The sequence below is a fragment of the Amia ocellicauda genome, chromosome 7 (assembly GCF_036373705.1).
Source record: "Amia ocellicauda isolate fAmiCal2 chromosome 7, fAmiCal2.hap1, whole genome shotgun sequence".
Lineage (NCBI taxonomy): Eukaryota > Metazoa > Chordata > Actinopteri > Amiiformes > Amiidae > Amia > Amia ocellicauda.
The window spans coordinates 46,323,710-46,337,810 of NC_089856.1; the positions used below are offsets into that span (position 1 = coordinate 46,323,710).

Sequence of the window (14,101 nt, forward strand, 5' to 3'; positions counted from 1 at the left end):
CAATTGTGGGTTCGATTACAGGCTCAATATGGCCTGAAACAAAGAACTTTCTTCTGAAACTCGTCAGTCTATTCGTGTTCTGAGAAATTAAGGCTATTCCATGCGAGAAATTGCGATGAAACTGAAGATCTTGTACAACGCTGTGTACTACTCCCTTCACAGAACAGCACAAACTGGCTCTAACCAGAATAGAAAGAGGAGTGGGAGGCCCCCGTGCACAACTGAGCAAGAGGACAAATACAGTACAGTGTCTAGTTTGAGAAACAGATGCCTCACAGCTCCTCAACTGGCAGCTTCATTAAATAGTACCCGCAAAACACCAGCCTCAATGTCAACAGTGAAGGGGCGACTCAGGGATCCTGGCCTTCTAGGCAGAATGGCAAAGAAAAAGCCATATCTCAGACTGGCCAATAAAAAGAAAAGAATAAGATGGGCAAAAGATCATAGACACTGGACAGAGGAAGATTGGAGAAAAGTGTTATGGACAGACGAATCTAAGTCTGAGGTGTTCGGATCACAAAGAACATTCGTGAGACGCAGACCAAATGAAAAGATGCTGGAGGAGTGCTTGACGCCATCTGTCAAGCATGGTGGAGGCAATGTGATGGTCTGCGGGTGCTTTGGTGGTGGTAAAGTGGGAGATTTGTAACAGGGTAAAAGGGATCTTCTATCACTCTATTTTGCAATGCCATTCCATACCCTGTGGACAGCACTTGATTAGAGCCAATTTCCTCCTACAATAGGACAATGACTCAAAGCACAGCTCCAAACTATGCAATAACTATTTAGGGAAGAATAGTATGTTGGTGTTCTGGTATTCTGTCTATAATGGAGTGACCAGCAGTCAATGGATCTCAACCACATTGAGCTGTTGTGGGAGCAGCTTGACCATATGGTACGTAAGAAGTGCCCATTAAGCCAATCCAACTTGTGGGTGGTGCTTAAGGAAGCATGGGGTGAAATCTCTTCAGATTACCTCAACAAATAGACAAGGACATTTTTAAGTGATCCCCAAACTTTTGAAGAGACACCTCATCTTATCAGCAGAGTGATTCTGTCCAACTACAACACACTGAAATACAGTCCAATGCATCTGAAGACTATCAGGTAGGCTGTGGAGTGTGGGGACATTTTGGAAATTGTGGAATGAATCCACAGAAACTGGTGCTTGAATATTTTAATATAAATAGATGTTAAATATTTTTTTTTAAGTAATCTCATCAACAATTGCCTATTTGTATTGTAACATTTTAAACGAAAGAATGTGAATGTTGTTTAACAGTCAGGCAATTTAATGGCCACATTGCATATAAGTTTTTCAATTTGAAAATTATTATTGTAATTCAATCCGAATTCCTTTGGAGAAGAAATCAGACCAAGACCTCAATACAGTGACAGGGGACACAATTCAGACAGGACTTTCAAAATGCCGATGACCTAAATCCCACCACGACTAATTGTGTGTCACAGAAATCTTCCACGAATCTAATGTTCAAATCTCTGTAGAGCATTTTAAGTGTTTCTTTTTGATTGTGAAATATGAGGAGTTTTTCGATTTAGTCAACAGAGGGCAGTGATCACGGACTGGTAGCAACTGTCCTATGGGTTTGGCCAGACCTTTTGAGATATCAGTGAGATCAGATGACTCTTCCTCTGTTTACACTACAAAACACTGAAATATCCCAGAGCTGTAGAGCAAATTCAATGGGTGAGTGGGGACAATTTTCAAAAGTAACGTAACGTGGCGTAACATGATTCTTCATTTTCATAGCCTTGCTACACTGCCAGAGACTAACTGTGGCCCAGAGATCATTTCCAAAAACCTGTAAAAATACTTTCCCGAATCATTTAAAATAGCTGTAATTAAACCACTTCTTAAGAAATCTGGTGCCGACCCTAACTCACTTAAACACTAACAAAATGATTTCAAACCTTCCCTTCCTTTCTAAGGTTCTACAGAAAGTAGGTCCAAACCAATTGCAAGGTTTTTTAACTGATAATCATATCATGAAACCTGGGTGTCATCGAATCACACATTCAGAATCTGTCAAGATCTTCCTTCCTCCAGCTCAGAAACATTGCAAAACTAAGACAATTCCTCTCATTACATGACAGTTTGTGAGAAACTGATACATGCATTTGTTACATCTAGATTGGATTACTGTACTGCACTTCAGCTGGTACAAAATGCTGCTGCTAGAATCCTAACTTAAACAAAGAAAACATGAACACATCACTCCAGTATTGGCTTCTCTTCACTGGCTCCCCGTGCGCAGATTTCAAAGTTCTCTTATTAAAAATTCTCCTTATCTAATACACTCCAGGTCAGCCATTGAGATCCCAGGAAGCCAGTTACTTAGTGCTCCCTAAAATACACAAGAAAACCGCAGGTGGTCGAGCATTCAGTTATAGGGCCCCGAAACTGTGGAACGATCTTCCAGCCAATGTAAGAACATAAGAAAGTGAGGAGGCCATTCAACCCATCGTGCTCGTGATCCAAGGATCCTGTCCAGTCTGACTTTAAATGTTCCCAAATTTTCATCTTCTACCACATCACTGGGGAGTTTGTTCAGATTGTGACGACTCTCTGTGTGAAGAAGTGTCTCCTGTTTTCCGTCTTGAATGCCTTGAAGCCAATTTCCATTTGTGTCCCCAGGTGCGTGTGTCCCTGCTGATCTGGAAAACTCCTCTGGATTATGCAGGCTGACATTACTTTTTTCTCTCTCTCTCTCAAATGCACAAACATAATGACTTCACAAATAGAACAAATAAATTACATATATACAGCTCTGAAAAAAATTAAGACCACTGCAAAGTTATCAGTTTCGACCCCAGATTGAACAGAAGGATAGTGTGAATGGCAGAAAAAGAACCAAGGATAACTGCCAAAGAGATACAAGCTGAACTCCAAGGTGAAGGTGAGTCAGTTTCTGAGTGGCCTCCATGGAAGAAGACCCAGGAGGACTCCACTTTTGAAAGAAAAACATAAAAAAGCCAGACTGGAATTTGCTAAAATGCATATTGACAAGCCACAATCCTTCTGGGACAATGTCCTTTGGACAGATGAGTCAAAACTGGAGCTTTTTGGCAAGTCACATCAGCTACGTATGCAGATGACAAAATTAAGCTTTCAAAGAAAAGAACACCATACCTACAGAGAAACATGGAGGAGGATTAGTTAAGTTTTGGGTCTGCTTTGCTGCACCTGGGACAGGGTGCCTTGAATCTGTGCAGGGCTCAATGAAATCTCAAGACTATCAAGGCATTCTGGAGCGAAACGTACTGCCCAGCATCAGAAAGCTCTGTCTCAGTCTCAGGTCCTCCAACAGGATAATGACCCAAAACACACAGCTAAAAGCACCCAAGAATGGATAAGAACAAAACAGTGGACTGTTCTGTAGTGGCCTTCTATGAGTCCTGATCTGAATCCTATCAAACATCTATGGAAAGAGCTAGAACTTGCAGTCTAGAGAAGGCAACCATCAAACCTGAGACAGCTGGAGCAGTTTGCTCAGGAAGAGTGGGCCAAACTACCTGTTAACAGGTGCTGAAGACTCAATGAGAGCTACAGAAAACATTTGATTGCAGTGAATATCTCAACAAAATATTAGCATCTGTAATGCTGATAAAGTAAATGGGGCAATGTAAAATAGATGTATGCTTTTAAAAACCATTAGGCTGCTGGGAAATTTTGAAAACACATTGAAATATGATTAATAATGATTAAGAATATATATAAAAAATACATATATAGAGAACCCAGTCATACCGTAAATCTCACATACAGACTGTTAGGGAAAACACTTCTGTTTCTGTTTTTAAATCTACTTATAAGTAAAAACTATAAATAAAAAATAGCTTTAAAAACAATAGTACAAGTAGATAATCAGATTAAAATACAATCATAAAACAGATTTATAAGTCAAAATAAATCACAATCTCAATTTCTGCATTTAACTAAAACAATGGCAAAGATTGACACTTAATTATTTTTTACATGGCTAATATGAGATATTTAAAGGTTTTCCTTATTCCTGAATACATGACCACTATTGAACGTTGTGACCTTTGTGACAACCAGATGAATCATTAACAGTACAGTAAGAGATCTCTAGAGCAGGGGTTCCCAACCCTGCTGATTTTTGTTCCAGCCGAGCTCTCAATTACTTAATAGAACTCTTAATTTAAGTAATTATTTCCTTTTAATTATTTTAAACAGCAGGGCATTTCAGTATAAAATTGTATAAAGGAATGTATCTAATTAAGGAATCAGCATTTTATCAGTTACACAATTTAAAAAGTAAAATTAATAGTTAAATTAAGGGTTCAATTAAGTAATCGAGAGCTCAATTGGAACAAAAACCAGCAGGGTAGATGCTCCTCCAGGACCACTGCTTTAGACCATAACAACAATATACACTCACCTAAAGGATTATTAGGAACACCTGTTCAATTTCTCATTAATGCAATTATCTAACCAACCAATCACATGGCAGTTGCTTCAATGCATTTAGGGGTGTGGTCCTGGTCAAGACAAGCTCCTGAACTCCAAACTGAATGTCTGAATGGGAAAGAAAGGTGATTTAAGCAATTTTGAGCGTGGCATGGTTGTTGGTGCCAGACGGGCCGGTCTGAGTATTTCACAATCTGCTCAGTTACTGGGATTTTCACACACAACCATTTCTAGGGTTTACAAAGAATGGTGTGAAAAGGGAAAAACATCCAGTATGCGGCAGTCCTGTGGGCGAAAATGCCTTGTTGATGCTAGAGGTCAGAGGAGAATGGGCCGACTGATTCAAGCTGATAGAAGAGCAACTTTGACTGAAATAACCACTCGTTACAACCGAGGTATGCAGCAAAGCATTTGTGAAGCCACAACACGTACAACCTTGAGGCGGATGGGCTACAACAGCAGAAGACCCCACCGGGTACCACTCATCTCCACTACAAATAGGAAAAAGAGGCTACAATTTGCACAAGCTCACCAACATTGGACAGTTGAAGACTGGAAAAATGTTGCCTGGTCTGATGAGTCTCGATTTGTGTTGAGACATTCAGATGGTAGAGTCAGAATTTGGCGTAAACAGAATGAGAACATGGATCCATCATGCCTTGTTACCACTGTGCAGGCTGGTGGTGGTGGTGTAATGGTGTGGGGGATGTTTTCTTGGCACACTTTAGGCCCCTTAGTGCCAATTGGGCATCGTTTAAATGCCACGGCCTACCTGAGCATTGTTCCTGACCATGTCCATCCCTTTATGACCACCATGTACCCATCCTCTGATGGCTACTTCCAGCAGGATAATGCACCATGTCACAAACATTTCAAATTGGTTTCTTGAACATGACAATGAGTTCACTGTACTAAACTGGCCCCCACAGTCACCAGATCTCAACCCAATAGAGCATCTTTGGGATGTGGTGGAACGGGAGCTTCGTGCCCTGGATGTGCATCCCACAAATTTCCATCAACTGCAAGATGCTATCCTATCAATATGGGCCAACATTTCTAAAGAATGCTTTCAGCACCTTGTTGAATCAATGCCACGTAGAATTAAGGCAGTTCTGAAGGCGAAAAGGGGGTCAAACACAGTATTAGTATGGTGTTCCTAATAATCCTTTAGGTGAGTGTACATCACCAAAAGTATGAGGACAACAATACAACAGGATATGCATATATGTCAACAGTTGAATGGAAAAATATAAAACATAAAAAAATTAGATTAATGGATGTATGGAGTCAGACTCATAAATCATACTGAACATAAACCAAAACATTTTTCAAATGTTTTAACTGCCAGTAAATGCAAACCATTATCATCTGTTGTTCTAAGGGAATAACAACTAGGCTATACTACTTAAAGAAAAGACTAAACATAATATATTGCAGCTAATAAGATTTAAGAGGTTTCTTGTAGTTTTCAGTTATATCTCTGATCTTCAACTGTGAGAGGGTTATGCAAGTCTGGATTCTCACATGGCTGTAAAAGACAGATTTAGGTTGTCTGCTGGAATGACAAACAAAGTCATATCAAATGCGAACACACATAACAGTCAGATTCAGCAAAGACAAACATTGGTAGATGACAACTACAGAGAGACTGTTGGCCATTTTCTCCTGAAATTCCTGCTAAGGGTCTGAGAAGTGAGAGCCGGAGAGGTAGAAAAATGGAACGAGTGTTTCAGAGATTAGCATCCAGAGACCTGCTGACACCGAGTAAACCACAACACAACAGAAAGTCTTACATTCATTTAAATCCTCTTTGCTGTTAGAGAAGCAAAGAGGTGTGTGTGTGCGTGTGTGTGTGTGTGCACGTGCGTGTGTATGAGAGGGGGCAGGGGCTCCAGGAGTTACGCAACATTGAGTGAGTCTGGACTGGAAAACCGAAAGCTCACACACATTTAAGCTCTCCGTCAGTGGCAGCAGAAAAGTATTGTTAGGCCTGGCTAGTTTTTGGTTAATGGAGTATATAAAGTAAGACATTTTGGAAGAGGGTACAGAACTGAAGCAACAGAAGCAATCTAGCCAACTAACTGTTGCTGCGTGTCAGTTGCAGCTCTTTCAGGAATCTGGTGCTACATGTTGTAATATTAATAGTGTGCCAAATGTGACAGAAATTTACCGTGATTATCACAGACCTGCAGACTGAATTATAAAAGCACAGGTAAGAATATAGTTTTAATGGTTTTGTTATATTTGTCTTGTTTTAAATAATTAGACTCACTATGAAATTAATAATTAATAATGTATTTATCATAACACCAATCTTTAAATGGTATTTATCTTTTAAATCATTGCTCCCAGTCCAGGTCCTTGACACCCATTGTGTCTTCTTGGATTCATTCCAGACGAGTTCTTGAGCACTTAAGTTAATCAAAAACTAACTGAACTACTTGCTAAATAAACATAATAATGTTGATGATTAAAGCTTAAGTTATTTCATTAACCACTGTCTGGAATTTAAACAGTTAAGCCCACACAGAATTTACGATGAGAGTTTTTGATAGCATTTCGTGGCAACCTGTGTTTGTGTGTCATTAATAAATATCCTTCTGTGTGTAATTAGACAGGGTCCAAAGAGGATTACTTTAACAAGTTGAGGACAGACTGAACTGAATTAGGTTTGCTCAATGCTTTTGGCAAGTATGCACTTTAACCAGGGTAATTACTGAAATCCTTCACTCAGGGTAGAATAAAATGAAAAGGGATATATATATAATATTAACAATTACATTAAGGGTTCTTAGTCTAAATAACTGAAGGTTTGTTTGGAGTTAGTTTGAAAACAAAAGACTCTGGGATAACTGAGAAAGCAAGACTGGGAAACATCGATTTAAACATTGTTAGATCACACAATTTTGTAGTGCAAATTGCTACAGAAAAGAACATTTTCAATCACCCAAGGCGGGTAACCAAGTCAGCTTGTACTTGGATCTGTACACAGGATTTAGATCCATAATCTTGTTTTTCAGGCTACAATGTGGCTGTTCCCGGCTGCCACACACACCCTCCTCGCTCTCTTAATGTCCGTAATGTCCACATGCCACGGCAGCAGGATCCTGGTGTACCCCGTGGACGGCAGCCATTGGGTGAACATGAACATCCTCCTGCGCGGCCTGCATGAGCGGGGTCACAACCTGACTGTGGTGCGCTCTTCGACCAGCTGGTACATTTCGGAAAAGGCCCCCCACTACACCTCCATCACCATCCAACTGCCCCAATCCCTCAACCTGGAGAGCCATGACTACATGGCCTCGTACTTGAGGAGGAACCTTGAGATCCGCCGGGGGGAAGGCTCCCCCCTGGCTTTCATCGCGCTCCAACGGGAAGTCATCGGCATGCTCAATGACGCACACAGGATGAGCGCAGAGATGGTCCTCACCATGTTTGAAGATCAAGCCCTTATAAAGAGGCTCCAAGACGCTCAGTTTGACCTGGTCCTGACAGATCCCGGTTTTGCTGGGGGAGTCCTGGTGGGTCACTATCTTCAGCTACCATTGGTCTTCAACGTCCGCTGGATCACCAATGGTGAGGGTCACTTCGCCATCGCCCCCTCCCCTCTTTCCTACGTCCCCACCATTGGCTCCCGAGTCTCAGATAAGATGGACTTCATCCAGAAAGCCAAGAACATTCTCCACTATGGCATAGGCCTTTACATCGACCATGTGGTCACACGGCCGCATTACCAGGTGGTGTGCGATCGCTACTTCGACCCTGACGTCAACATCTACTCCCTCATGCAGGGGGCTGATCTGTGGCTGATGAGGTTAGACTTTGTCTTCGAGTTCCCTCGGCCCACCATGCCCAATGTGGTGTACATAGGTGGCTTCCAGTGCCAGCCCTCCAAGCCTCTGGACCCTGAGCTGGAGGCGTTTGTGCAGAGTTCGGGAGAGCATGGGATTATCATCATGTCCCTGGGGACGCTGGTGAACGGCCTCCCAATGGAGCTAACGGAGAAAATTGCCGCTGCTTTCTCCCAGCTCCCCCAGAAAGTAATTTGGAGGCACTTGGGGGAGAGGCCATCAAATCTGGGCAACAATACACTCCTGGTCAAGTGGATGCCCCAAAATGACCTCCTGGGGCACCCCAAGACCAGAGCCTTCGTGGCTCATGGAGGAACCAACGGTATCTATGAGGCCATCTACCATGGTGTGCCCATAGTGGGCATTCCACTGATCTTCGACCAGTTTGACAACATGATCCGGCTGGAGGCCAGAGGGGTGGCTAAGGTCTTGGAGGTCACCACTCTGGAGACTGTGGATTTACTGCAGGCTCTGCTAGAGGTTATGGAGGATCCGGTCTACCATGGGAACATGCAGAGGCTCTCCAGGCTGCACCATGACCAGCCCATGAAGCCTCTGGATACGGCCTTCTTCTGGATTGAATACGTAATAAGGAACAAAGGGGCAAAACACCTACGCACAGAGTCCTACAGAATGCCCTGGTATGCTTACCATTGCCTGGACGTGGCTGCTGTCCTGCTAGCTTCTCTTTTGGCCCTCATAGGCACCCTGGTAGCCCTGTGCAGATGTTTATGCTGTGGGAGCTGGAGGAATAGCAAATTCAAAATGGAGTGAATACAGTAGTAGAATGACCCCGATTATTAATGCATGTATTGCAGTGTTACTAACCATGTATGTTGTGGGTGTAACTGTCTATTCTGTGAGAAAACTCCAAATATAAAGCAGTAGATATTTTGACTTTCCTTTTGCCTCTTGCTGAAATGCAGCTGTGCCTTGTGGGGTCAATCAGCAAACTAAGACCAGAAGCTGAAAGAAAATATGAATCTGCTCTGAAATCCTGAGACATTGAAAAGGATTAATTTACTTTCATCTGATCTGATGAAATGTCCCCCCGGACCGCACTTGACAACCCCCGCCACATACCTACATACATACATACACACACTTATGACATGCATACATACATAATTTACATAGATAGTTTATTAATATTACTTTAAGAATGTTATCACTTCAAATATGAAGACAGTATTGGTATTTTTAGACTAGGTAATAAATGTAAGGAAAAATCAAGAAGTGCCTATAACCGGGCCGGCGCTGTGGGCGGGGCTCAGGGGGCCTTGCCCCCTCAGTTTAGATCCAGGTGTGCCCCAGTATCCGATTACAAATTGCCAAAATTAAATTAAAGTGCAGTTTGGTCTGTAAAATGTATACGAACTACTACCGGAAATAGTGTGTTTCAAAACCAGGGTTGCCAGGTTTTTTAATGGCAACAAGCTCTAGTGGTTCCCAAAACAAGCGCCCTCCTCCAACAACCAATCAAACGGAGGGGGCTGTAGATACTGGGGCATTTATGACGCGCATACTTCTGATATTCTGCACAGACTTCCACCATTTTAGCCAATGGTTTCCCGACCAGTGTTCTGGATCTGTGCAAATTCTGTCCAGAATTGTGAAAGTCTGCATGTTGTGAACGCACCCATAGAAAACACTAGTACGAATTATTGTATTTGTTTATTTTTTTTATGGTTCTGGATTCAAATTACATATTTAGACAATAATAATAATACCCTCAGTACTACACCTGAATATGTTCGCTGCTTTTATTTTTTGTTATAGGCATAACGCTTTTAGATAGCTAGAAAACGCAAATGTAGGCTAATAATAATGAACGCAGTGTTACAGACTTAACCTGCAAGTTTCGGGACGAATGGAAAGCTGTACTGACTATCAAGAAGGCTGGTTGTGTAAGTTCATTTTTAAAGCATTCTACTGTGAATAATCTGATATGCTGCGATAGTATTTTATAAAAAAGTTACATTGCCCATATTAATAATTGCATTGAATAATAATGTACGTGAGCTGCAGTCCTGTCACTTTTCGAAGGTACCAATAATAGCCTGTTGTCTTTCCGTTCAGTATAATTTGCCCAATGAAACAATTGCCTCTAAGGGAATCGGTTTGTTTATAACCGTAAGATACTTTTTTCTGTTCAATTTTGAATAATCAGATGAAAGGAAGCATTATATGTAAAATCCTTTCTGTACGACCACTTAGTGAATATGCGAGGCTGTGTATTGCGCATTGAGAGCTGCTCACTCTGTTTGTTTCAAGTTCTCAACTTGACTCAGACGCTACACTGTAGCTAATGCGGTAATAATAATAAAATCGGAAGGAACTGTATATAATATTGTATTGTAATCATATGTCATATGATTGATTGTTTCCATTGTTTAATGCAATTATAAGGAAGTAAAATTAATATGATTTAATTCATTTTACAAAATGCCCCCCCCCCCCCACCTAAGTATGTGGATGCCCCCCCAGAGCGTTTAAGCTGCCGCCGGGCCTGCCTATAACATGTATTTGTGTTTTAATTGGTTGCAAGAAATCCTCTGACTGCTTTTCTCTTTGATCTCTGAAGACAATGGTTGTCTATTCTTACAAATAAATAAACAAAACTGTAGCTAGTGGTGACTGAATAATAGAAACAATATATAAAATGTGTCTTCCAACAGTAATGCGAGTATCTCTGCGGAGAGCTTCCAACATGTGTTGCTGAATTTCTGAGCTGACTTTTTGTTATATGACCTTGTACACTGAGGCCAGAGACTTGTATGCAAAACAGATATCCGTTTGTCTTTACGTGTATGTAAATGCTGTGCAAGTATTTGGGTGGTCAAAAAATGGGAAAATTGTACTTTTGATCCGTTCCAATTTGCAGAAGAAATTACTATATAAATCTATAGTGTTGTTTGTATAAGTTTATTTATGGTCAATAATTATTCTATTAAAAGTTTCCACCCTGCTCTCCAACAAACACTGACCATCATTTCTTAAACATTAAGAAACATAATAATAGATAATCATCATTATAATTAATGTAGGTAATAAAGGCTGTTTCAATTTTATTCCACATTATGATGATGGTAATTAAAAATAATTATTATTTATTTTTGAGGAAAACTTCTACGTTTGTGCATCAAATACGCTTGCGTCATAGAAAGCTGCTACAGGCCGGGATGCAATGCTGTGACACAAAAGCCGGGTTGCTAGGGCAGCGCTGTAAACAGCAGCGGACAGAAAGAAACATGGCGTCGAGCTTCACTGCTAACCAGGTAAACAATACAAGCTTTATATCTTCAATTAAAACCTCTTCTCATTATTTAAAATGAACATCGAAAAGGGCATGATTGTTTCCAGACATTTAGTTTCAGCTTGTAGTATCGACAAGTCTACAAGAAACTACGGTGCATTCATTGTAGAAGCGACATTAGAATGGTAGGCTATAATCGTCATAATCTTCATCATCAGTATATATTTTCATCAAATTAGTGTCCTGATGTAATCTGATCAAAATGAACAATGACAAACTATAAAGAAAAAGTAGGCCTATAGAGTTACTTTTCATGTACTTTTAGAAGCAATTAACAAATTGGGATGTGCCACCGCTTAAAACGTTTTCAGGATTGTTTAGACTTAAAAACACTACAACATGTGGTTTATTTTATTGCTGCTGTAACGCAAAAAAATACCCTTACTACATGTTACTTTTGTTTTTCTAGTATGAAAATGCCTTCAAGTCCAACAGGCTTCAGAACTGGACCGTGCCCAAACAGTACAAAGAGGTACATAGTGGTTGACTTTGGTTTTGGTTTTACATGGCGATGTCTGCTGGTATATCTGTAATTGCGCCCATTTACGTGCTGCATAAGACGAATGTGCTTTTTCTACACACTTAAAATTGTATTTTAAAATCAGATTAAATTGAATGTTTCCAGTAGTATGGTCAGTTGTGTTTTTGTAGTCTGTGTACAATACAGTGAAGCTACAATCTTTCTAGAGGCAGAGCTAGTCCGTTAGGTTTCCGTTTTGTTTTTTTAAATCGAAATTTTAATATTTATTTGTATACAATACGTCATACATGCATTAAGATCAGCATTTAAGCATCAGCATCTAGTGGAGTTGCTAAAGGATATTTTGCAACCTAAATCGGATCAGCATAAATTAAATAAAGACACGCAACAAAGCAACCTAGGACCAACAAAAACGAAAAAAGGCGTATATTCACAGTAATAGATGATGGATCAGCGAGGTTTGTTTCTCCAGAGACCCTCTGCTCTGGATGGACACACGCAGTTCATCGCCAATGACCGGGGCCACCTGCTGCCAGGGCTGAAAGTCAAAGCCAAGGTGAGCGTGTAGTCACCACTGCTAGGGTTACATTTCGGGGTTTTCTTTCTTTTCTTCCCTTCTCTGTAAATTGCGAGCAGACTTTTTCCTTTTGTCCCCATCAGTAAAACTATTGTTATGTGGAAACCTTACTTCGCAATAGACCCTGCATGTGTACATTAGGTTATTTGATTTTAAATTACCGCAGACTTAGTCAACCCAAATCACCACTCTTTTCAAGAGTTCCAGCTGTTGGTTATGCAGTTGAAGTTTTAATAAATGAAGGCAATTGCTTGTATGCATTATTGCTTTAGAGGACAATCATGCAGTTACAAATTCGCTTTTTTCATAAGTATCTAGTTCTAGTACTTGTCATGCACTGATCTATTTCTCTGCACAGAGTGGCAGCGCAGGGGGCTCTTTCGTGGGTACGTGGGAAATGCCTCTCCGCATCCCGCCCGCTCACGTCAGTTACACCGGCAGGTCAGTAGAGGGCGCCGCAAAGCTGAAAACCTGGATAGAAGGAGCCGCTTCTGGGCGCAGCAGCGGAGACAAAAGTGCGGCGGGGACTGCAGGCCAGGTGACAACAGTATTCCTCCGTCCTGTCAAAGACCGGGCGAGTTACATGTAATGAATACTGCAGAATGCAAAGTACTAATCTGGGGCAGAAACTTGCAACCAGTAAGGTAGGAAGAAAGAGAAAGAGTCAGATATATAATCCAATGCATCACTTCAGTTAAAGAAAAGGGGATTTAATACATCTTGATTGCAGTCTGGATTCTTATTCCAATTATTAGATACTGGAAAGAAAACAGTTTTGCAAAGACTCAATGTCATAAAGCCATGCTAGGCAAAGACATGTCCTTTTCCCAGACTGTGCGACTGAATGTGCCTTTTCTTTGCCTCCCTGTGTAGCAAACTCCTGTAAACCCACCAGAAACGCAGCATCCAGAGACCTCACCTCGACCCCAGAGTCATACAGAAGCACCCGCCTCCGCTAGACCGGCTACCCAGGAGATGACCGGCTCTCCCCAGCAGCTACAATCACCCGAGCCCCCGGCCGCAGAACAGCCCTCCACTGAGGTCAACTAACTGAATGAGAGATGAAAAAAAAGCGATAAATTGAATAAAATTCTCAAATTATAGAGCATATTTGTTGCTGTACTTGCCTTGCTGGATCTGAATCGATATACTGGGAGCACAAAGGTCTTAAGAAAAACCTTTATCCAAGGCAACTTACAGGTTGACAAGAGAACAATATAAATCGATAAACAAAACAATTACATTAGATAAACAGGCATGAATAAATCCAGCCTAATTATGAATTGTTCACATCTTCCTATTCAGGACAGCTGGAAGGGCAGCACGGGTAACAGAAATCAAAAAGTCCTCCACCTTCTCCCACCCCCCATGAGCAAAACCACATTTTTTGTCAGAATCAGTTAAAAATAAAACAATAAAACAG

At 41.1% G+C, this 14,101-nt stretch overlaps 1 protein-coding gene across 3 annotated transcripts; it reads left to right on the forward strand.

The window, feature by feature from the left end:
* Nucleotides 1-6,371: 6,371 nt before the first annotated feature.
* Nucleotides 6,372-13,784, forward strand: LOC136753649 (UDP-glucuronosyltransferase 2A1). Of its 3 annotated transcripts, none has more exons than XM_066709933.1 (7): nucleotides 6,372-6,665; nucleotides 7,474-8,945; nucleotides 11,426-11,582; nucleotides 12,030-12,092; nucleotides 12,574-12,657; nucleotides 13,037-13,216; nucleotides 13,552-13,784. In XM_066709933.1, the coding sequence occupies exons 2-7, from the start codon at nucleotides 7,480-7,482 to the stop codon at nucleotides 13,726-13,728; spliced, it is 2,127 nt and encodes a 708-aa protein (XP_066566030.1). In that variant the 5' UTR covers nucleotides 6,372-6,665; nucleotides 7,474-7,479; the 3' UTR covers nucleotides 13,729-13,784. The 3 variants fall into 3 exon arrangements, with proteins under 3 accessions (XP_066566030.1, XP_066566032.1, XP_066566031.1); XM_066709935.1 differs by having other exon boundaries at nucleotides 13,120-13,216; XM_066709934.1 differs by lacking the exon at nucleotides 12,574-12,657.
* Nucleotides 13,785-14,101: the final 317 nt, after the last annotated feature.

What these genes read in the sequence shown, in the direction of transcription:
- LOC136753649 (XM_066709933.1), top strand. Translation starts at nt 7,480, where the DNA reads ATGTGGCTGTTCCCGGCTGCCACACACACCCTCCTCGCTCTCTTAATG. An exon ending in GAGTCCTACAGAATGCCCTG is followed by an intron (nt 8,946 to 11,425) that starts GTATGCTTACCA and finishes TTTATTTTTGAG; the next exon opens with GAAAACTTCTACGTTTGTGC. An exon ending in GGCTGAAAGTCAAAGCCAAG is followed by an intron (nt 12,658 to 13,036) that starts GTGAGCGTGTAG and finishes TTCTCTGCACAG; the next exon opens with AGTGGCAGCGCAGGGGGCTC.